We start from the raw sequence: 25227 nt of genomic DNA on the forward strand, positions 1-25227 counted from the left end.
CTGAGAACACTGAACTGTATATCCTCCCAGAGATTTCTGCAAGATTAGAGAAGACAAAAAATAAAAACGTTTAAGTTATCTGATAAAAATCAGATTTCAAGTTCTCTCTCTTCTTCATAAATGAGTAACACATCAAATTAAAGACTGGACATAAACTTCAAAAAGATTTATGTATAGTCTTTTTTATTTGGTAACTTTTCAACAGTTTATTTGCACCCCGAATCTACCATTAAATTATCATTGTTTTGTGGCTCAAGCATTTTTTGATCTTAATAGGAAAATAACTGGCCACCTAAACAGATGATAATGAAGGAAACATTTCTTAAATTCCAAGTATCCCATGTTCATCCGGTGCAAAATCCCAACTGGCCACAAAAAGTAGTTGAAGGAACAGCAGTTTCTGACCCGACGTGACACCTACGTGACATTTACCTCTGTGGTATCCTACTTCAGATTGACACACACACTAACTTTTAGCCTTTTGAAGAGTGTGATTCAGAAGAGTGACGTGATTTGACAAAGTGCATATAGCTAATAAATGCCACATGGGAATCTGAGTCACATGTTCTAAATACAGCAACACCCCTCAGTCCCCAACCTATGCCTCGCTGTGCGTACACATTCACAAAGCGGAGTTTCCCTTCTGGGAAGACAAACTAGAGTCACCTAGCAGTGGTCAGCAAGTGTCTGTGTTTCCTGGAGTGTGTGAGAGGCGCTGAAACTCTATTAGAAAAATGACATGCTGAAAAGGAACGGAAACAGTATCTGTCACACACACATGAAATTTAAGAACCAAAACTTTCCTGCTGTAACAAAGCTTTCTGGTCAGTGGCTGATTTCTCTTTGATTCACAGTTTCAGAGACACTGTTTAGTGAAAGGATGGCCAACAAGTCATTCTTTCCAACCTTCCAAAATTTCTAGGACACACCCTATTTATGATTATCCTCTATATCCAGACTCTCAAAACAACAACACACTTTCCTATACTGTGAAATTCCAAAGTCAGCTTTTATGAAATCCACTGAAGGCATAAAATGAAATAACCAAGAAAAGCAACAACACTAAAGGAGAATAACATAGTTGAAGGACTAACACTATCCAACTTCAAGATAGACTGGAAAGCTACAGTCATCAAGACCGTGTGGAACTGACCAAAGAATAGAAAAAAACAGATCTGTAGAAGTGAACAGAGCCCAGAAATGGACCCATATAATCAACTAATCTCTGACCAAGAAGAAAACAATACAATGGAGGAATGACAGTCTTTTCAGTAAATGTCACTGAACAACTGAACATTCACATGCAAAAAAAAAAAAACAAAAACACACACACAAAGAATTTAGACACACACTGTGTCCTCTTTGCAAAAATTATCTCAAAATGGATCATAGATCTGCATGTAAAACGCACTGAGGCACCAGGGTGATTCAGTCAGTTAAGCGTCTGAGTTCGGCTCAGGTCATGATCTCACGGTACGTGAGTTTCAGCCCCGCGTCGGGCTCTGTGTTGGCAGCTTAGAGCCTGGAGCCTCTTTCAGATTCTGTGTGTCCCTCTCTCTCTGTTCCTCACCCGTTTGTGCTGTGTGTGTCTCTCTCTCAAAAATAAATAAACGTTAAAAATTTACACGTAAAACACTAATTTATACAACGCCAAGAGAATAACATGGGAGAAAATCTACACCAGCTTGGTTTGGCAATGACCTCTTGGATACAACACCAAAGACACAAGCCGTGAAGGAAGTAATTGATAAACCGGACATGATTAAAATGAAAAATTTTGACTCTGTGAAAGATATTGTCAAGAGAATGAAAAGTCACAGACTGGGAGATAATATTTGCAAAGGAATTATCTGATAAAGGACTTTGGACATCCAAAATACACAGAGACCTCTTAAAACTCAGTAAGAAAAACAATTAAAATATGGGCCAACAACCTCAACAGGCACCTCATCAAAAATAGATACAAACGGCAAGGAAGCACGCAAAAAGAGGCTCATCTTGTGTCTTCAGGGAAATGCAGGTTCAAACAACAAGACACCACTACACATCCATTAGAAGGGTCCAAATCCGGAACACTCACAAAACCAAACGTTGGCACAGATGTGCAGCTACAGAAACTCTTCAACACTGCCAGTGGGAAGGCAAAACGGTGTAGCCACGTTGGAAGAGAATTTGGCAGTTGCTTATAAAAACAATACATTCTCTTACCATACAGCCATCCTGTTCCTTGGTATTTACCCAAAGGGGTAGAAGAGTTACGTGCACACAGAAGTCTAAACACAGATGTATAGAGCAGCTCCATTCATAATTATCAAAACCTGGAAGAGAGCCTTCAAAGTAGACGAATGGATAAAGAAACGGAGATCTATCCAGACAAGGGACTACTATCCAGTGCTGAACAGACATGAACTAAGAAGCCTTGAAAAGACATGGTGGAAACTGAAATACATATCATTAAGTGAAAGACCAAATACCGTAGGATTCCAACTCTACGGCATTCTGGAAAAGGCAAAACTATGGAGACACAAAAAAGGCAAGTGTCGTTTATGTTTGGGAGGGTAGGGAGGAACGAACAGGTGAGATACAGGCAATTTATGGGGCAGTGAACATATTCCATAGGACGGTAAATGAGGAATGCACACATACTAGCACACATGTGCCTAAACCTAGAACTTGAACTACACCAGTAGTGAACCCTGGGATGAACTATGGACTTCGGGTGATAACGAGTGTCAATGTAGGTTCATCAATTGTGACAAATGTACCCCTCCTGTAGGGGATGTTGGTAATGGAGAAGGCTGAGCATGTGTGGGGCAGGGAGTGGTTGAGAATTTTCTGTATCTCCCTCCGACTTTGAACCTAAAGCTGCCCTAAAAATTAAAGCCTATTTAAAAAGAGAAAGAGAACCAAAGAAGAATAAAATACACTACTATATCTAATTTTAACCTTCTCAGGGAAAAAAAATGTACAGCATTTCTTATCCTAGATCTAGTCAATACAAAATATGCTCATGGAAAACCAAGCACCATGATATCCTCTGAAGAAACCAACTATTAGATGGAGAAAAATAATGACAGGTGAGGGTCATATATAAATGACTTATAAAAAAACAACCTTTCTAATTCATCAATACAAATGTCTATTTACAGGGTATACTTATATACATAAAGAGAAAATTGCAAAGGCTTTAAAAATTTACTCACCGGATACCCTGGCTGGGATACAGTAAAAAGTGCTATCGCTTGACAGGGATAAAATAAATAACTTTGGCTCATGCCAGTTTGGAGTGTAAAGAGAACCTAGAAAACCACTGTGAGGAGATAGAAATGTCTACGCTAGCAATTCAGATCAGACACGGAGAAAGGGGAAAAGCTCCCACGTGATGTTATATATAGACTAATATGAAAATGGTTTACTGAAAAGATAGCATCTATGTTGGAGAGGTATACAAGGTTATAAAGAGCTTTTATTCACTTGGTTCAATACCAATGCAAAACTCACGCCTTACACGGCTCCACGAGTGGTTCATTACGTGCCACTTGCAAGCCCACAAATACGTTTAAGACAAGAACGAGGAAGGCCGCCTGGGTGGCTCAGTTGGTCAAGTGTCCAGCCTTGGCTCAGGTCATGACCTCATGGTTTGTGAGTTCGAGCCCCGCGTCGGGCTCTGTGCTGACAGCCCGGAGCCTGGAGCTTGCTTCGGGTTCTGTGTCTCCCCCTCTCTCTGCCCCTCCCCGCACTCACGCTCTACCTCTCAAAAATGAATAAATGTTTTTAAAAAATTAAAAAAAAAAAAAGACAAGAACATGGAGACGCTGGTTGGTGGTTCATACATCTTTCTGAGAAACAGCTTTTCGTATAAAGCTTTCTGACTGAGCACATCTACCTTCTAACTACACTTCTGTTGGCTTCTATAGACACCTAGGTAATTTTTCTACATTCCATCTGAAAATAATCCATCAACTGTCAACAGAGGATTATGTTAAAGAAGCATTTGAGCACTTGCTAAGATTGAAACTCAGTCTTTAGAAGGCCAATTAAAATTCTCCTGTCCTCAGAGAATACCTGAATAAACTAATCTGCTCTTTCCATTTTTAAAGCTTCCAAAAGGAGTGATTCTAAAAGCGGTATCTATGCTTAAATTCAATTTTTTTTACTCATATAGAGACTCCTCTCCAAAGACCAGCTAAAAATCATGATACTGAGTCCTCTTTACCTCAGTCCCTTGCATTGCTTTTATGAGAAAAGTCTCCCCTACTGGGTGAGGCAGACTAATAACAGTCACAGAAAGCAACTTCCAGAGTGCTTTGAGAGCTGAGCATGCAAATGCACATGACCAATCTTCAATGCCATGTGAAATTCCTCAAGTAATATGAACTATAAACATTGTAATCCATAATAAAACAAAACTACAATCAGAAGTATTGGGCTTAAAAACTGAACCATAATGTTAAGTTTTCATGAAAATTCGCTCTAAAATCTGTTCTCATGTATTATGAAATAATTTCATATTTGGACAGGAGGTTCATAAAAATCACACCACCTTTACAATTCTAGTTAGGGGCAAAACTACACCTCCAGTCTTGCCTCGGCCATTTCTTAGTACGTCACTGGAATGAGTTTTTATACGGTGTCTAACATACTGAATCAGACCAATTCACTCCTTTCTCATGGCTGGATCTTAATAACTTCTGTTCAGAATTCACCAAGGGTCCTGGGAACAGAATATGTGCTCAGGACTAGACCAGGGACAAGACCGAGAATCGCTGAGAGCACAGGCTGTTGCCATGCAGTGTGAGACTTGCAGGAAAATGCCGTGGCCACTCCACCCACACATGCCCCTCAAGAGGCACATCTCCAATACTGTTCTGAGAACAGTGGAGAGAACAATGAAATGTCCATCCCCCTCTTCAATGAAAAGAAGGCAAGGGAGAACAAATTTAAACAACACTCCTAGAAAAGAGTCACTCCTGCTAGATTAGAATAAGGCAAGCATGATGAAAGGTACAGGTAGATTCTCTTTACCTAAGTTCCAGGTAGAAATAGGTAGAAGAGGAACTTGGAGCACAGATGCTACAAAAGTTCTGATCTTTAGTCCAAAAGAAATCACCTCTGTTTCAGTGTTCCAAATTTTTCTATCTAGGCTACTAGGTAAATGGCCTCATGGATATCATGAACGGGGGAGGCCAAGCAAGGAGAATAAGGATATGGATCTTGCTTCCAACATTTTTGCCTTAACAACAGAAGCTCGTAGGACTGGGGCAATTACAGCTGATGGAGGTCAAACAGTGGAGGCTGTTAGTTTACAAGCCACTCCTGATAACTGAGGGTGAATGATAGAAAATATTTACTCAGGCTACTGTTTGAGTGTGCCTCCTGTCCCCTCTATCATGTAAGAGAGACCTGGAGAATGTTCAATGCATGACAAGCTGTCACATACACACCTCATCTAATAGAACCACCACCATTAAAAAAAAAAAAACAAGAAACCAAAAAAAAAAAACAAAAGAAAACAAGTTCTGTATATATCCCTATTTGGCAAATGAGGAAAGGAGAACATCTAGAAATTACAAAAATTGCCCAGTGACTGGCAAGTAATTCTAAGAGGCTGGTTCATAAGCCAGAGGTCCAGACTCCAAGTGTCCTAAACCACAGGCACTCATAAAAGATACTATCTTCCCTCTCCCTCTTCTGTCCTACACTTATATTTAAAGAGCTGAACACAAAAAATTTTTCAAAGTTGGGTTTTAGGAGAATTCATAGATTTCAATTCTCCATGTACTTTCTACCCTCAAATTATTATAATGAGGACTTGGGCTTTACCCTATCTCATGGGTCTTTGGAAGAAAACAATAATTTTTATTTTTATTTTTTTTAGAGAGAACACAAGCTGGGGAGAGGGGCCGAGGGGGACAGAGGGAGAATCTGAAGCAGGGTCCTTCACACTCAGCATGGAGCATAGGGTGGGTCTCAATCCCATGACCCCAGGATCATGACCTGAGCCAAAATCAAGAGTTGGACGTTCAACTGACTGAGCCACTCCAGTGCCCTGAGAAAATAATTTTAAGAAATAAAATACCTGGCTTAACATTTGGGGGATGAGAAGGTAAGCTAATAGTTTCATCTGTCTTTGTTCTAGAATGGAGAGGGCCAGATCTCCAGGGGAAAGATCAATTCTGTCATACAATTAAATAAATGAACTCTTCTACGTTAATCTTTACGTAAGGGATCCCAGAAGAAGGAAAACAAAGATCAGTTTATGGATGCTGGGAAGAGAGAACACCTGTTCATTCAATGCTAATGTTTCTCATTCCACCAAAGCCTTGGGGAAATTAACGTATATCTTTTTTGTAAGAAGGGTTAGTAATCCAAAATAGGAATGTTCTTTCACCTCCCAAGAAAAATAATCTTCCGATAAATGGGATTTGTAAAGAATGTGGGAGCTTTTGAAATCTCGTGCCATCATGAACACGGGCTCACCAGCCTTCACTGTTCAAGTTATGAAGTGACCCCTGGGCTGTGTGACTCAGAGGCCCTGGGTCCCAGCTTCCAGGTCATAATGAACACCAGGAGACTGAACTTCAAATATGTCTGAACATCTGTGGGCTGTTTTCCCCACAACCAACAACTTCGCCTCAGCTCCCAGTTTTTAAACTGCTAAAACCATGGAAACATCAATAATGACCCTTCATTAAACCTCAATTTCCCCTCCTACTTGTCCTTCTGACCAATTTACTGCCTTCAAAGCAAGCAACAGCATCCTGTTCAGTTACTCAGTAGGACCTCTGTATCTTCACCCAACACCTTCAACCAGAAAAGAGCCAGAAGCCACAAAAAGCTTCATCATCTCTACTGGCCTAGGCCAGTGACAGCAGTTAGGTAACCCTCGTGTTTGCTTTTAGTTTTTATTTTTTCAGTTGCTATGGGAAAGATTCTGTTCGGGCGGCTCCCTCTGCAAGAGATAATTACTGGCCTTGCAAGCGCGCGCACGCGCGCGCACACACACACACACACACACACACACACGCACACCTGCAATTCTGCAAAGAAAAAGTATACATAATTCAAGAATTTTTCAAACAGGCCAAGCAACCGTTAACCAAATAATGCAGTGCCTTGCTACTGGCAAAAATAAACAAGGGCAATTGTTAATTGTCAGTTAAACTCAGCACTTTGAGAAGTATTAAGAACAATTAGTATTTCCTCATAACGTAGTATTTGTCAGGAACTATGGGCTACTTTTACACAGATCATCTGTGTATGGATAAGCTCCACAAACCTAAGTTCATAATTCCAATTTTACAGAAATAAATCGGGTTAAGAGAGGCTGACTAACTCACACAGGGCTTGTGAGTTGTGGAGCCAGGATTCAAACCCAGAGCCCACAGCCTGCTGGCCGCAGCTCACGGTGCCTTATCACCCACCATGTGATAACTACAGCGAGCTCCACGTCTGGTCTGCTGACCACTCCAATGGACTTCAACTACCACTCAATCTATCCAGTAAAACCCTGCAATCTGCCAACTATTTTTGGTGGCAAAAGGCATATGGTCATAGGCCACAGCAGTAACAACAATCACGTTCCGCCGCGGTGACCCCCTCTTATCCACAGAGATACATTCTAAGACCGCCAGTGGATAACTGAAACAGTAGACCGAGTCAAACCCTATATGTAACGGTTTTTGCCTACACATACGTACCTAGGATCAAGTTTAACATCTGCATTTAGGCACAGAATGAGAACAACAACAACAAATAATAAAGTAGAACGCTTTCGACAATATAGGTATAAAAGTTACATGAATGTGGTCTCTCTCCAAATGTCTCATTGTACTGTACTCACCCTTAAGGTCTCAATGGGAGACGACAGCCCTGGAGAAATCTAGGTTAATAAAGTTTACAATACGATCAAGACAGATTAGGTGATGTGACAAGCAGAGCCTTCGACTAGGCTGGCGGCACTAATCGTTCCCAAGGGCCCGACTCAGCGGTCTCCCCCAAAGCCCTCTCGCTCTATCTGGCTCCGCCTATCAGTGGAGGGATTCGACACCACAGAGCCCCCAAGGCAGCCCTTCTTCTCAGCCCTTCAGCACACCCGGTGCTGCCATGCAAGTTTGGCAAGCCTCTGGCTCCAGTCCCTTGGCCTCATTTGACCCTGGCTCTCTGCCCTATCACTCATCCCCTGGAAAGAAACACGCGTTCCCAGCCTGTTCCACATCAACAGTAGGAAAGGAATGTCCCTGGGTGTTAACTGACCTGGGTAGAAAGAGCCCAGCCTGGCGTCCTTAGGAGGGAGAAGACACGGAGGGGTAGGGAAGTGCCATGAGAGCCCGTAGCTTTGCCAAATTCCCATCCCTTTTCTGGCCTTCAGCGAGGCCAGAAGAGACAGCCAAAAGGACGGGGGCGGGGGGGAGGATGAGTAGAAGCAGGCCCTCCCCTTCGCCGTGCTTCTGGCGGACGGTCTATAAACATGTCCTCACCACCACCCCTCCCCACGCAGGGAGCCTAGGGAGGCGCACAGGCTTGTCTACCGGCGGGAGCCCCGCCACCCACACTCAACACCTGTGTCACCGCCTGAGGAGCCGGGCACGGAGGGGGTGGGGGTGGGGGGGGGGTCAGGATGGATCCACAGCAGCGCACCTGATGAGAGTCACCTTTCCACTAACAATTAGAGCTCATGATGTCACTTCCAGGGGTGAGAGGGGTCTGGACAGAGAAAAACAAAATCACGATGCTGTCCTTCCTGTCCTTCTCTCCGCAGGACACTCTCAGCCTTCCCGAGGAGGGAGTGAGGAGGGGCACCTGGCTGACAGGCCCCGGGAGGACAGGAGAGCAGTGCTGCCTGTGGGAATGGAAGGCGGGCAGGGAGCTGTGGGGCTGGAAATCCCAACTCACAGAGCCTTGGCGAGAGCAGAGCCTGTAATTAAACGTCAGCTACGCCAGCGGCTCTCAACACAGGCAGCAGAAAGTTCACGTCTGATGGACCGGGGCCCATGCAACACTCCTCCCTCAGTCCCCTCCCCCGGGGACTAGTTCAGAGGAACTAGGTCTGGAGGTGGCCGAAAATCCCTGTCAGCTGCAAGGAGCCCCTTTTGGGTTGTGTGACTCTCTAGGCACAAGTCCCTGAGCACACAACACCGTTTTTATTCCTTAGTGATGCATCTTGCCCACGAGGCAGAGCTGAGGTTGACCTTCTGGGGAAGTCCTGTCCTTGGCTGAGTCTGCTAGGTGTGCCTCATCCTAGGAAGGGGCGCTGCTGGGTGCATGTGGCCCTTGAGCGCTTGAAATGTGGCCCATCCAAACTGAGAAGTGCCGTAAATTTTAAACGCACAGCAGATTACCAAGACTTAGTATGATAAAGTTGACCGTCTCATCCATTTTTATATTCATTACACACTGAAGTCACATTTTGAATATATCAGGTTAAATAATATGTGTTGTTAAAATTAATTTTACCTGTTTTGCTTCTTTTCACACGGCCACCAGAAAATGCAAAATCACCCACACGGCGTGCATTACATTTCTATCGGGCAGCATGGTTCTGTACATTCCATTAATGTTGTTGAATGAGTGAGCGAGCGAATGAATGTTGACTTAAGATCAGCAGTAATATTTTTTAATTAACAAAGAAACGGTCATTAGGAATGGTTAAAAAAAGGAGTGAGCACAGCTGTTTTTTTGTTTTGTTTTCGAAATAACTTCTATCTGGAGCTACGTTTCATTCTGAGTCATTTGCTGTTGAGAAAATGCTTACTAATCACCCAGGACTCAGAAAGGATGAGAAGGCCACAGACTGTCGGCCAGGCCACACCACTGAGGCCAAACTCAACCTTCAGTCCTACGGTGGAGACTCAGCAGCGTAAAAGACCAAGCAGGACAGACCGCAAGGAACTGTCACCGGGACATAAAACAACTCATCGGGGAGCCTTTCAGTATCCCAGGCTGTTTATCCTAAATAGAACTATCCTGCCAGTCCAATTATTCGCTTTTAATACATTCTTTAAGACTGTTTTAAGAAAATTCCCTGCAAATCAAAACCACACTATCACCTCACACACATCAGGATGACCGCTGAAAAAACAGAACAAGGGTGGGGCGCCTGGGTGGCTCAGTCGGCTGAGCATCTGACTTCAGCCCAGGTCACGATCTCACGGTTCGTGGGTTTGAGCCCCGCGTCGGGCTCTGGGCTGACAGCTCGGAGCCTGGAGCCTGCTTCCGATTCTGTGCCTCCCTCTCTCTCTGCCTCGCTCACATTCTGTCTCTCTCGAAAATGAATAAACATGAAAAACATTTTTTTAATAAATGAAAAATAAAAGAGTTGGTGAGGATGTGGAGAAACCGGAACGCTCTTCTTGCCCCCGAAATTAAAACCAGAATGACCATATGATCCGGCAATCCCACTTCTCAGTATACATCCAAAGAACAAAACTGAAAACGGGATCTCTAAGATACATACGCACACCCGTGTTCACTGCAGCATTATTTCTGATAGCCAACAGGTGGAAACAGCCCAAGTGTCCATCCACAGATGAATGGATAAACAAAATGTGGTATATACACACAGTGGAAAATTATTCAGCCTTAAAAAAGGAAAACCTACCATACGCCCACATGTTACAAAATGGATTAAGCTGGAGAACATTAGGCCAAGTAAAACAAGACAATCACAAAGAACAAATACTGTATGATTCCATGTATACGTGTATAAGAGGTATCCAAAGTAGTCAAACCCATAAAAACAGAAAGGAGAATGGCGATGGCCAAGGGCTAAGGGGAGGTTGGAGGTTGGGGGAGGGGGGTTAGGGATATGGATTTGTTGTTCAATGGGTATAGAGTTTCAGTTTTACAAGATGAACAAGTGGAAAGATCTGTTGCACAGCAATGTAAATAATAACATGACTGAACTGCAGACTTAAAAAAAGGTCATGATACATCTTATATTTCTACCACAATAAAAAACAGAAGGCAATGCATAACATGATCAATTCTACGGAAACGGAAGAATCCACAATGGGGACCACGAGGCGATAGAACATGTCACTTTCTTTTACCATAATAAAAGAAGAAATCGTGCTCACATTGTGGGACACTAATGTAACAGCAGCATTATTCACAACAGTCAAAAGGCCAAAACAGCCAAATGCCTACTGACAGATGAACTGATAAACACAACGCGGTATTAACATACAATGGTATATTACTCAGCCTTAAAATGGAATGAAATTCTAGCACATGCCACGACATGAGTGAACCCTGATGACATTGTGCTGAGTGAAATAAGCCACTCACAGAAGATCAATGACTTCATTACCCCACTGATACAAAGTACCTGTCTAGAGCAGTCAAACTGATAGAAAGTGGAATGGAGGCTGCCGTGGGGCTGGGGGAAGGGAGAATGGGGTGTTAACATTTAAAAGGGGGAAGCTGCAGATGGAGAAGGTGAAAATGTTCTCGAGACGGACGGTGGTGATGGTTGTACAACCTTTTCTTTTGATTGCTCGCAACTGCAGGGAGAGTCAAAAAATAGACTATGCACACACAAATGAGAAAGAGGGAGCGTGTGTGCATACACACAGTCTTTCTGGAAAAAATTATTTCTTTTAATCCACCATTCGTGGTCGACACCCATCTGGATCCAAGCCGAAGTCAGCAACAACAAACTCAGCTGTACTGACGCCAAGAAGATGCTTTTAGATGCTATAATGTTATTTCTAAAATTACCCAGCAAGGTAATAATAGACATCACATAACGGGCACTATGCAAAGCCCTTTTAAAATTACAGTACTTTTAACAGGAAACTTGTGTTATTAACACCACTGGACAAATGAAGAAACTGAGATTAATAAGGTATGTCCAAGAAAAAGAGGAGCCCTCATGCACTGGTGGTGGGAATGCAAACAGGTGCATCCACTCTGGAAAACAGTAGGGAGGTTCTTCAAAGACTTAAAAATAGAAGCACCCTATGATGCAGCAATAGCACTATTAGGCTATTTACCCAAAGAATACAAAAACACTAATTCCAATTCAAAGGGATACATGCACCACAACATTTACAGCAGCATTATCTACAATAGTCAAATCACGGAGTCAGCTCAAGCACGTATATACATGCGTGCGTGCATACACACACACACACACGGAATGTTACCCAGCCATCAAAAAGGATGAAATCTTGCCATTCTCAATCACGTGGTTGGAGCTAGAAAGTATAATGCTAAGCACAATAAGTTAGAGAAAGACCTATACCATAGAATTTCACTCATATGTGGAATTTCAGAAAACAAAGGGGGGAAAAAAAGAGAGCGGCAAACCAAGAAACAGACTCTAACTATAGAGAACTGATGGTTACCAGTGGGGAGGTGGGCGGGGGGAATGGGTTAAACGGGTGATGGGGATTCAGCAGTGCACGTGTCAGGATGAGTACCAGGTGATGGTGGCTTGGTGGGTTAAGCATCAAACATTTGATTTCAGCTCAAGCTATGACCTCGGTTGTGAGATCTGTGCTGAGCGTGGAGCCCGCTTGGGATTCTCACTCTCGTTCTCTCTGCCCCTCCCCTGCTCACACACGTGCATGCATGCTCTCTCTCAAAATAAAATTGATTTTTAAAAAATAAAGTCTTTAAAAAGCACATGTTCAAGAATACGAGAGAGAGGAGATTCTTCACTCCAGTCTGGTGGGAGTCCAAACTAGAGCTGATGACTGCTGTTGAGGGCACAGTTTGCAAACCAAGGCCATCCAAATAGGAGGTAAACTAGCAAACTGGAGAAACAGGAGAGCTAGCGGGGGTAATGCCAAGTACCCAGTGACTCGCTAACTCCATCACCCATAGGGGACACCTAACTACCCCACATAGAGGTTTTGAAACCTAATGTTTTAGGAAGCCTGGTTAGCATGTCAAGGTGAAAGTCTTTCAATTTCTGAAACAGGACCTCATAAGCAGGAAACAAAAGAAAACTTCTCAATCTATGGAAGAGAAATTCTGGCTGGGAAGTCAGGTTTATCTCCCCTCCTACCAGGTCTTTTCTCTAGGTCATGAATGAAAGGAGATATCCAAGAGGAAGAAAGAAATCATGGGGGAAACAATCATATTCCAGCAAGCATATTGACCCTTAGTGACACCTACCTCAAAACTTTGTGCTTTCTGAAATATTGTATATTATGTAACAGTCAACAAATGTTCTAAGCATCATCATCGGACGACTTGATTCTTAACACACAGCTGTAATTCATGGTTGGTCTAAACACAGGTCACAGTCTTAACGTGTACACCATGACTTCAGATTATTGGATAATTCGGTAAAAATGGGACAGAAAACCTGCTAAGGAACAACAGCTTCCCTAATCTGTTCTATTCCTAGGTCACCCAAAAACCTGGAACATCACCTGCAGACCTTTCATTGAATCAAAGCCTCTCCTTTCATGAGAAGCTGAAAAGTGTACCGACTTTTCCATTTGCTCTGCTCTTCCCTTAACAGGGATTATTCCTAAAACTCCCAAATTTGTACCCCGGACAACAAAGCTTCCACACACAACACTACCCACCCGCTCATCCCTCTACCCATTTTTAAGTGCCTGGATACACAAGAAGGGGAAACAAAGGACAAATGCCAGGCTGTGACCTCTGTCTGGACTTGGCCAAGCGTGATGTGTCAATCAGGTGTGTGGAATGGAAGTTTCCATGGCAACGAGACTGCCAGGCAGACAGGGGAGTCACATACGCCTTCTATCCAGGTAAGAGAAACAATGAGCCACCTGAGGGGGAACAGGCAAGTTCAGAGCTCTCCAGGGACTAGAAGGACCCTAAGCTTACAGGTGGCTCCTTCCCACCAGCTCTCTGGGATTACCCACCATCTCTCTTTCTGAAAGAAAAGGGAAGGATACATTAGTCTCTAAAGAGAGTTGCTTAGGAGAAAAATGTAGAAAGGACCACAAAAGAAGAGTATTTTCCTTATGCAGACAGAAGCAGCTCTATTAGGCAAAGGTCCAGGTACACTGACCAGCCTGACCGCACTGCCCATCTGACCAAAGCAGATGTTTTCACCAAGCTGCTTGGCTGGACCATGCTGCACACACTCACCAGTGAACCCAAGCCTTAATGAAAAGCTCCTGGGCTATGTTTTATTTTACAACCTTTTTATGAATGTTAGCTCTATAGTGATGCTTTGCCATCATTCTCAACTTCTAGGAAGGTACGTATGTTCTTAAACAGCTTGCGTTTTTAGACCCGTGGCTTGAAGACAAAACAAGGATACAATTTTAATGAAATCAAAACTGGTCTCGATTATCTGATCTGGAGAAAGGTAGTTCAAATGCCAGGTCTGTGTTGACATTAAGGATTTCGAAGCCATTTTCCTAACTTAAGATTCACAGATGTTACAAAGAACTGAGCCAAGAGCGTGCCTTTGGCTCCAAATCACAGAAGACAGCCAACTCCCCTTTCTCCACCCACCATCGTACGTAGCTTCGCTCCAGAAGAGGCCCTCTGACTCCTCCAGAGTCTGAGGAAGAGAACATTACCTTCTTACCTCTGCTAATGGTTCTTCTTTGGCACATGATGCCTTGCCGTTGCATCAGAGCAGCCTTCCCACGTAGCCAATGTGGTCACGTCACTCGGGCTCTGTGCCTTTGACAAGGTCCCTCGTGGTGCCCAGAAGGTCAAGTATCTAACCACGGTTTCTGAAGCCACACATGATCTGCCCACCTCTTCAGTTTCATCTTCTGCCCTTTGCTAATTTGCACCCCAGGTTCCAGGCAAATTCGACTGTTTTTTACATGCCCAGATAGACCACTGTCCTCTGTCAACTTTTACCCCTTGACATTACTGGTTCCTGGAAGGAATGCTTAACCCTTTCCTCAATATCTCAGTGAAGATACCACTTCCCCTCCCGGGAACCTAAGTCCCTGCCAAAATTTCAGCCCGAAAGTCCTTCTAGACGCATCCACGCCACCCCACGCAAAACTTCAACTATCAGCTTTGCATCTATAATCCCATCTGCCTCAGAGGGAGGGTGCCCCTCTGCCTTGGCCTGGGGCCCAGCCGATAGGAGGTGCTCATTCGAGATGTGCCAAACATGCCCGAACCAGCCAATGAGCACGTGAACAACAGAGGGGCCTAAATGGGAGTTGGTGTGACTGATCACAAGGAGCACTGACCACACCTGGGCCTGAGCCTCACAGGCCAGTGGTGCCTTTTGTGGCTTCAGGAGTGTTTAGCTTCAGGGAGACTCAGATTCCTGCTTTTCAATTGGTGCAACAGTGCCTGCCCCAGATTATCATAAGTACCCAATGAGACTGTGTTTGGGAAATTCTTTGGGAAAACTGTATTGTCTATACTTACTGGCATTTCCAGCGGGAGGCTAAGGAAGAGAGGAGGAGCCAGGATTGTTCCTGCAGGGAGAGCAGCAGTCAGGAGCTGGAAGAGAACCAGGGAGAGGGTCTAGCCAAGGGTTACAGAAATTCGTGGTGGGCTTGCACACAGAGGGAGCACATACTGACTTCTGAGAGGTCATTATGTTCCCCTTTTGTTCATTTTGAGCACAGACATCCTTATTATCCTCAACTTTGCACTTACCTGCCATGTTCATTTCCACCAAACACTGCTACCAATAGTTCTGGGGGTTCTGTTTACTCCTTTTCCAATCATTAAATACCCGCTCTTTCCCGGTGCTCCGTGTACATCCAACCATCCTTTCATACCCCCAGTAAATGCACTCACATCTATGAAGCCTCCTTTTTTTTTTTTTTTAAAGTAAGGCTCAAACTCACAACCCCAAGATCAAGAGTCACATGCTCTTCTGACTGAGTCAGCCAGGCGCCCCTCTGTGAAGCCTTCCTTGAGTAAACTGCTTCACACCCATCTCTCTCCTCCTGCTCTCCTAGTGCATGAAGGGCCCACATTTCACTGTTCAAGCTTCACCTCTCAACTCTGCACATATACAGGCCACATCCCCTTTCTAAAGTGTGGAGAGGACTTCCCACAAAAAAGAGAGCCAAATCTGGGTTACAAAATGTGGGGATCTGCCAAAGAAAGTAAGAGGTAAAAACTATATTAAGAATAAGAAAATAGGGATGCCTGGGTGGCTGAGGCGGTTGAGCATCCGACTGGGCTCAGGTCATGATCTCGCACTTCATGGGTTCGAGCCCCGCCTCGGGCTCTGCACTAACAGCTCAGAGCCCGGAGCCTGCTGTGGATTCTGTGTGTTCCCCTCCCTCTCTGTCTCTCCCCTGCTTGTGCTCGCTCGCTCTCAAAAATAAGCATTAAGAAAAAATTTTTTTAAAAAAAGAATTAGAAAACAGCACTAATTAGGCTACCAAGAAAACAAAAATAGACAAATGAGAAAGGACAAGGAAAAATTAGCTAGCTGCTCCGTTTCTGAAGACTTCAAATCCTGTGGTAGTAGAAAACGATACATTATCAGGAGGGCATGGGGTAACGCTCCAGAGAGAGGGAGGCAAGCAGGGAACGTGGTTTCCAAAACAGGGACGCCAAATGAGTCTCAGTCCCATATAAGAAAATGAATGAGAAGATAGAAGAAATGGGAAAACAAGAGGAGCTAAAGACAACAAAGAAAAACTCCCACCAGGGAAATCAACCGACAGCATTTTGCTGAGCACTCAGTTCCCCATGCTCTTTGCCGTACTGCTTAACCTCATGCTACAAACTACTACCACCACAGCCAGCACAGCAGAGATCCCGTAAGAAAGTTCTGGGCTAACCGTATCAAGAATTACAATGCGACCATTAAATACCATATTTATTATTACAGAAAGAAAATGAGAACTCAAAAATTATTTATACGCATATCCTACTTGCAAAAAAAACGCATAGAGACATAAGCACAAAGAAACAAACACTAAAAAAATATCTCCCGATTCTCTCTGGTTTACATAATTATAGCTTATTTTTATTTTCTTCTGGAAGTCTTCCTGTATTTCCCACATTTTCTACACGAAGCATGGATTACTCTATGATTAAAAATTACACTGGGCTGTTGAAATATGAAATACATTTTAATTGGAATTCTATTTCGAGTGGTCCGTGAAAAGTGAACACAATCCCCTCTCTCAGCTGCCTGGTGATGAAGCCTCGGTTCCCCAGATATGAGCGCATTTCCTTCTGAACCTGTGACCATGTGTGACGCTGAAGATGTGTAAGCTTATTCCCTTCCCGTTTTTTTGTCCAAGAAATGACTTTGAGAAATCCTTGAACTACTATTTCTTCCATAAGAAGGTATTTGCAAGAGTAAATGCCCATTTTATTTTAGATCTTGATTTTTTCAAAAGGCCTCAACTCCATGGACCATTCAACTTCTGTTCATTCTCCACCCTGCCATGCGGTCTCCGTCTGTGTGTCTCTCATCGTACAGGCATGGGTCTTCGATGCTGTCCCCCCACCACGATGGCAACATTCTCTTTTACCTCTCACGGACCTTACAGAAGGTTTGGAGGAGCACCCTCTATTCCAACAGGTCTTCAAAGTTTCGAAACTACAACTCCATTTTCGTTGCACCTCTAGGATATTTACAAGCGACACAGGAAACAATGGCCTATGTCAGAAGTCAACATCTCCATGTGATGAACTGCGTTCTCAGGACAACTGCTCGGGCCATATGCTGGGGCTGGAGCAGGAAGGAGAAGCTGGCTGCAGTCCACTGCTGGAGAGGGGTGGGGGGGAAAGTGGTGGCAGCTTCAAATGAAAAGAGAGACGTTTGAGATTTTTCTACTACCAAACCAGGCAATTAAAACATTAAATGTGAAATCCGAGGCACTGTAAATTTCCTAATATGGTAGGAGTGCTGAGTTTCCCAAATGATGTTTTCTCATCTTTCCACATATCCAAGAGCATATGCCAAAACCCCAAAGAGACATTTCCATTTTGAAAACAAAAATAAACCACACACATCCACACGCTATTAATAGTGTTGTCTTGCCTTAAGGACCCTGTATCCTTAGTCGAAAACCCCACTGCAGTTTACATAAACGTTAACGTTCCTGAAAACGCCCGTCCAAAATAAACTGGGCACGGGTAGGTGAGTTAGGCGGGACCAAGGCAACAGTCATCAACCCCCTTCTATAGTTTCAGCTCTGGAGACCGAATGCTATGTTCCTCACGGCCACACCTAAGGACTTTGTAAATACGGTCTACATCTTTAGCAGCATTTCTTAAGAGAGTGTAAAAGACGGAGAGCTGCCGGAAGGTTCACAGGTTGAAGCCAACTTCACAGCATTTGGAGACCTGCAAGAGAAGGACACAAGCTTACGCCACAAACTCCGGGAGAAGTGGCCAGGGGAAGACAGGGCAGGTCAAAGATCCCCAAATCCATAAACTCTTGAACCTGCCACCGTAAAAAGGAAAAAGACTGCCCCATGGCATTTTATGTTTAGAGACAGGAAAAGGCCGTGAAACGTGGTGCTCTCCTTCCTCGATTCAAACACCCCTGAGCTGCTATCTCTGTGCTCAGCAGAAAGCCAAGTGCTTGGAGCAAGTACAATGGAAAGTCTGGGACACAGACTCCGCTCACAGGATGCTTCCATGTTTGAGGGAGGAAAGGAAGCGACACACACACACACACACACACACACACACACACACACACGACACAAACCATCGTTTTTTCTATCCTAAGAGACTGACCATGCATCTAAAATGGTCCATGCAACCCCAAAGTCCTATCACTTGCCTCCATGGACCACCTTTAACATTCAAGCTCTAAGTCGTGGGCCCTAGGATGTCTTGACAAGGTCCAACAACACGGAAAACCAGGATGATAGAGGGACGACCCCAGCCCCACCCCCAGATCTGGCAAGGTGAGGAGGAAGGAACAGAATGGACTCAGGATACCAAGTCAAACAAAATGGGGAAGAAAAGCAAGGAAGGATGGTGAGCAGTGAGCTAGAACAATCACCTCCTTCAAGCCAAGAGACCCAAGTTCTGACCTCACCCAGCTACTTTTCTCTATGAACAGCGCAATGAACCTCTACTTCTATCCCCCTTATTTAACAAGTATTTACCTGCTGCTGTACGGTAGGCGTTCTCATAAGCACCCCACAGTTCTTTATTTAATCTCAACAACGAACAATTGAGGTCGGGCCAGTATTACACTCCCCTTACCAATGGGGAAACTGAGGCCCTGGGAAGTCACATACTTTAAAAAAGTGGCCAACTGATAACGAAATCCTGGCGGACTGGCTCTCAAGTCTGAGCTCTGAAGCGCTACACTGCCTCCCTTATAAAATACCTACTCTCCACGGCTGTGCGATAGATCCCGTGCAATCCAAGTACGGCATCCAACACAGTGTTTGACAGCAGACATTCAATCATAGATTGCCTTCCCACTTCTCTCTACCTTCCCCTGCCCTGCCACCGCCCCGCCACCAGCCCCACAGCTGTGGGGGGCTGGAGGCAAGATCCTGCACACGGAGAAAAGCAGCTATGTCAATCTGCAAAGGCTCAGGGGCTCCAGGGCAAAGTAGAAAAACACCCTCTGTCTTGGTCCCCTGAGGCCTGGAACAAGAGCACTAACTCAGGCAGAGATGTCCAGCGTTTCCAGACACAGACTGCCTCTGTTTATTATAATCTGCATTCAAGGCACAAGCACTTGGACATAAGCCTTAGGGAAAATGAAAGTTTTCACGATTTTTGTACCACAAGCTATATATGTAGATGTCAAACACACAGACACCACACATGCAATACAGGCACCATCTAAAACGTAGACTGTCTCCATGAGGGGGGAGAAATGATCCACTTTCCAGAACCTTCCATCGCCTAGAACCTGGTGGAGCGTACCAGGCTGCAGCTTGCTTGAACACTGATGCAGAGCTCACGGATGCGGAACCCTGGACACTGAGGCAGAGCTCACGGACAGAATCGCTTCTGAAAATTACTAAGAACAAATGAGGCCGAGGGGCCCTGGGGAGCTGAGTCGTAAAACACGAGAAAATTTTGTTTTCCGGCCCTTTGGCAGTATTTTCGTGAGCTGATGACAACAAAATAGAGGCCAGAGACTATTTTTGTACGTTGTTATTAGTCTAAAATATCACTGAGGAAGGTGTGCGAGTTACCCGTTAAATGACTTCTCTTAACGTGGGCAAGAAGTGACCCACACAAAGTAGGGGATCCGATATAACCGGCATTTTCGAGGGCACAACCAGCACATGCGGGTAATTCTAAGGAGTTTACCCATGCTACCAAGTTAGGAATGCTGTCTACACACGTGTTCACTTTGGCCTCGATTAAGAAGTCTTACTGTATGCTAAAACAGCCTAAGACCGTTATTGCCAGGAAAAAAAAAAAAAAAGATCGCTACAGTGTGATACTGATGCTGCCCCTGAGAAGGCGCTAATGACACGGTGCCAGAGTCATTAAGGAGGAGAGCCGACGGTCTAGGTTTTCAGGCCCAAGTCCCCGTGGCTGCCGGGCCCGCGGGTGCCTGCCAAACCTCGCCAAATTACAGCGCGGCTTCCCAAACTCGAAGCTTCCACCGGGAGTAAGCTGGGTCTCCGGCCTCCGAAAGGCACCGAGCCGGCCGCTCTGGGACTCTGTGCTGCTGAGAGAGACTCCACCAAGCGCCCCGGGCCACGCGCCAGGAATCCGGTCCTTCGTCCCTTTTCGTGACAGTTCAGCACAAGGGAGAGAGATGGGCGAAGAAGCCTTCTTCATCGACCGGTCGTCAGAAATGGCCACTTTCTGTCGGGGAAACCAAAACGCCCTCCTTGTCATTCACGTATGTGCAGAAGCGCCCCAGTGTGACGCAGGCATCCGGAGTCACCCGCCGGCCACACGTCGGCTTGTGGCTCAGCCCAGGGCGCTTCCCAGGGGCGAGACGGGAACGGAAAAGACACCAGTTAGCAGGGAAGGAGGAACAGCAAGTTTTTCAGACCTGGTGGACCTGGGTGAACACCTCCCTCTCCGTCACGTTCAAGCGGTGACCCCACCCCCCAGCAGGGAGATCGGTTCTCTTCGGAGTCCTTTCAAGAGCCATGAAACAGGGGCGAGGGAGCGTGGGAGGGACCGAGTTGTCCCACGTGCCTCTGTGAGTCAGCAAAAGCCGGAAGCCATACAAGACAGCTTCAGACGACAAGCTGGGAGGAGGACCACGAGCTTCCACCCCCGGACAGTGAGACACCACGCGATCCTAAAGGATCCCGGCCACCCATGTTCAGCACAGATAAGTGAGAACCTTCTCTGCAGCCACAGCCGCTCCACGCAAGCCCTGGGTGGCCTCAGCCCCGCCCCCACATGGCTTCCGAGGCAGGAACGCGGCAGCTGGGCGGCACTCCCAAGAGCTGGGGGTGGGAGGCGAGGCTGACCGAGGGGAGGGTGGCCCCCGGGTGCTCAAACGCCCTCCCGGGGCTCAGGGAGATCAGAGGTCTCCGGGCTGATCCCCAGGGCGGCTGGTCACAGCCGGCCCCACCACCCTGCCACAGCCGGGAAACGAAACCGTGCCCCAGGGACTCCAGGAACACTACACCTCGCTACAGCGAAGGCCGCTCGGTGAAGGACGGGGACGTTCCGGATTCGGTCATCAAGAAGAAAGCAGCCTTACCCCACACCGTGCCCGCAGACGCAGAGCCCCTCGAGACACTCCCTTTAAAGACCCGGGCAGATCTGATCAGGAACTTACATTTGCGGTACAATTTGAAATTCAAAAGAAAAAAAAAAAGAAAACCAAGAGTTATTAACTCTAAGTGAAAAGTGACAACCTTCACATTTTGAGGAAAAGTACATGGAAGTTATAGTAGGAGCCCATTTGGGGGAGACGGTCATTTGCATGAAGCGTTATCTAACAAAAACATTTAGGGGCACCCGGGTGGCTCAGTCGGTTGACCATCTGACTTTGGCTCAGGTCATGATCTCCCAGTCCTGAGTTCGAGCCCCGCGTCGGGCTCTGTGCTGACAGCTCAGAGCCTGGAGCCTGCCTCGGATGCTGTGTCTCCCTCACCCTCTGCCCCTCCCCTACTCGCACTCTGTCTTTTTCTCTCAGAAACAAACATTTAAACAAATTTAAAAAAAAAATGTATCCGTGTTAACATCGCCCTTCACTTTCTAACAATTCCTATTGTCGTCACAAACCATATTTTTAAACGTTTTCCTGTCTGTAGCTAATGTCAATGAGGTATACTCAAATGACAAGATAGTCACAAAATATCAGACAAATAATGCTGCCATCTCATATATTTGCATGCCGTTCCCAGACCAAGTAACCCGTTGGTAGAACCCAATTTTGTGTATCAATTCTTTTGAAAGAAAGAAGACATATCATTTTTCATTATGCAGACACACACACACACACACGTAGGTGTGTGTGACCAGCGAGGAAGGACACAAAAGACAGAAAAACTCACGCTAAAACTGGAGCGGCACTGCATCCCCTAGGAGGGCTGCCGATACTTCTAGCAAAACCCAAATGGGCATAGGTGTTCAAAATTAAAATTAAGTCGTCTGGCATCCAGATGAGAGAAATGGAGGTTAGAAGTCAGGGCGACGTTGTGCACTGGGCCCGTGGTTTGCTGCGGGGCCTCCCTCATGGTGTGGTACACCTCTGTTGTGACATCTGCAAAATGAGATAACACTTCATGCTGCCTACCTCAGAGAGTTGTTAGAAGATTAGATACAAAAAAAAAGAAAGAAAATCCTCAAAGCCCTTTGAGTTGCTCATAAATATAAGACAGGCAAGGTAATAAGATACCAGCACCATCTACCAAACCCCTAAGATGCTCAAGGCTATAAAGCTAGGAAACGGGGACGCGGCTCAAGTACGTGGCACGCACCTCCCGGGGCAGAACACTGACAATCAGGAAGGCAATGGGCAATGCCGTCTCGAGCTTGCAGGGACAAGGTGGGGAAAAGAACTTTGGTTCAGATCTACTCAGACAAAACAAAACATCTGCAGGGGAGGGGAGGGAAGGGAAGGAGGGAGGGAGAGAGAGAAAGAAAGAGAGAAAGAAAGAGAGAAAGAAAGAGAGAGACAGAAAGAGAGAGAGGAAGGAAGGAAGGAAGGTAGGAAGGAAGGAAGGAAAGAAAAAGAAAAGAAAGAAAGAAAGGGGTTTTGTTTCAACAAATTGCCAGTAAGTTCAAAGTAACAGCCCCAACCAATCAAATTCCTAATTCTGGCCCAAAAGTACAGATCCACAACAAGACGGTCCCTTGACTGTAGAGTCAGGTTTCATGAAATCACTTATGAAGGCAAATTGGTTCCACAGAGGAATAAGCATAGTGACCCCTTGACATCAATTAAAAATTTAAATGTGGGGGCACCTGGGTGGCTCAGTCAGTTAAGTGTCTAGCTTAAGTGTCTATCATGACCTGTCTGCTCAGGTCATGATCTCATGGTTTGTGGGTTCGAGCCCCATGTCAGGCTCTGCTGTCAGATCCCCATCCCCCACCTCTACCCCTCCCCCATTTGTGTGTGCGTGCTCTCTCTCTCAAAAAAATTGAAGTGAGAAATACATAAATTAGAATATTTTTAGTTAATTTGCACAGGAAACTTAAGCCAACATGGACTGTCCAAAGGCAAAGCAATCGCAGAGGCAGATACTGGCGTGAAGTAACCACCAGAAGCTGGAAAAGACCAGGAACAAATTCTCACCTGAGGAAAACAATTACTTTAGGATTCATAAGGAAATGGGGAGAAGAGTACTGAATAGCTATATGCCCTAAGATACTCTGAATTATGGAAAATTGTAAATGATTAAACGCTTCTTATATTCCGTATTAGGTCAAACACTTGCATGTCACGTGTCACAAAAATTTTAAAACCACGAATACTATCCTATCCCCGGCTCTCCCAGTCTAGCAAGGAGGAGGTTCAGACACAATCAAGTACAAGGGTCAGAAGGAAGTCTGAACAGACCGCTGAGGAAGAATGGAGGGAAGAAGTCATTAATGCCACGTGGAAAAGGAGGGAAGGGAGGGGCTCGGGGGAGTTTCTGAGAACCTGACACTTGAACAGAACCGGACGAAATGAATAATACTTCACCAAGTACCGAAGAAGAGAAAAGTGCATTCTGGAGAAGTAAACAGCAGCCCACACTTCCCAGCATGTCGAGATGTGTCCTAGATAACTGAAGCACCGTGGAGACCATCTGGGAGGCCCTGAATGGCAAGGCCTTTGTAAGAGATAGAGAGGGTGCATCGAGGGGGTGATGTTTTTGAAAAGGGACTTGCTAATCTCCCTAACTCAATATACAGGACTGAGGCCAATTGTCCAGGTACAGGTAAGACGGATAAGGAGGCAGAGATACCCAAGGGCTTGGCAAGCTTGACCGTGACTCAGGAATAGTCAGGAGCAGGGTTTCCATGAGAATTAGCAGGCCCACATTTGGTGAGTAAAGCCACCGTGGGGTAGTAGTCTGCGTAGTGGCCTCCGAACGTGACAGATCCTAATTCCTGGAAACTATACGGGTTCCCTTCCGTGGCAAAGATTTTGCTGTTGCAAGTAAGTATCCAGAGATGGGGAGATTATTCTGGATGATGCACCTGAACCCTAAATGCAGTCACAATTATGCTTCTAAGAGGAGGGTGGAGGGAGAAGACAGGGTGGCCATGGAGGCAGATACTGGAGTGAAGCGGCCACTAGAAGCTGGAAAAGACAAGGAACAGATTCTCCCGAAAGAATTTCCCTGTGGGGAAAGTGGTCCCGTGAACACCTAAACTTCCAATGTACTGATTAAGCCACTACGTTTGCAGAAATTGATTACAGTAATCGTAAGAAGTACACAGTGAGAAAGGAGTCCCCTCCGTGCTTATGGGTATCACAATCACCAGTCAATCCACAATCAGATGGAAAGCACTATCAATAAGTGAAAGTCCAAGGTGAAGTCACATACGGAGGCTGGATTAATCCACTAAGTAACTGGTCAACAATCAGACACTGGGACCCAGATAAAAGCCCCTACTAGGTCAACAGAAAATGGACAGAAGAACTCCAAATCATAACCATGAAACAATGACACACAAGGGAAGGAGACTGGGTCTGAATCGTACTGGGGACAATCAGAGATACAGCAACTCATAGGTAACCACGGAGCCCCCAACTTTCTGGCCTATGATAGTCGCTTAATTTAATTTAAAGTGCCCACTGGATATGGAAGAGAGGGACAGAAAACAGTTACATGCACTCTGGCTCAATCAAGACGGACTCAGGAACTAGACTACCAAAGACCTCAACAGATCCAGGTGTGGGACAATTATGGAAATGAGACAAAATGCCACAAAGCTTGC

General features: G+C 45.3%; 1 protein-coding gene across 1 annotated transcript in view; it reads right to left on the minus strand.

Annotated features, from left to right (window-relative positions):
• LOC107180379 overlaps positions 1 to 25227 on the minus strand; it is a 616686-nt gene that overhangs the window by 94042 nt on the left and 497417 nt on the right. The window contains exon 7 of the mRNA XM_042985610.1: positions 15340 to 15414. Within this exon, the coding sequence (XP_042841544.1) occupies positions 15340 to 15414 (75 nt within the window). The remainder of the gene's footprint in view (positions 1 to 15339; positions 15415 to 25227) is intronic.

Source organism: Panthera tigris, chromosome B2 (genome assembly GCF_018350195.1).
Source record: "Panthera tigris isolate Pti1 chromosome B2, P.tigris_Pti1_mat1.1, whole genome shotgun sequence".
Classification (NCBI taxonomy): Eukaryota; Metazoa; Chordata; class Mammalia; order Carnivora; family Felidae; genus Panthera; species Panthera tigris.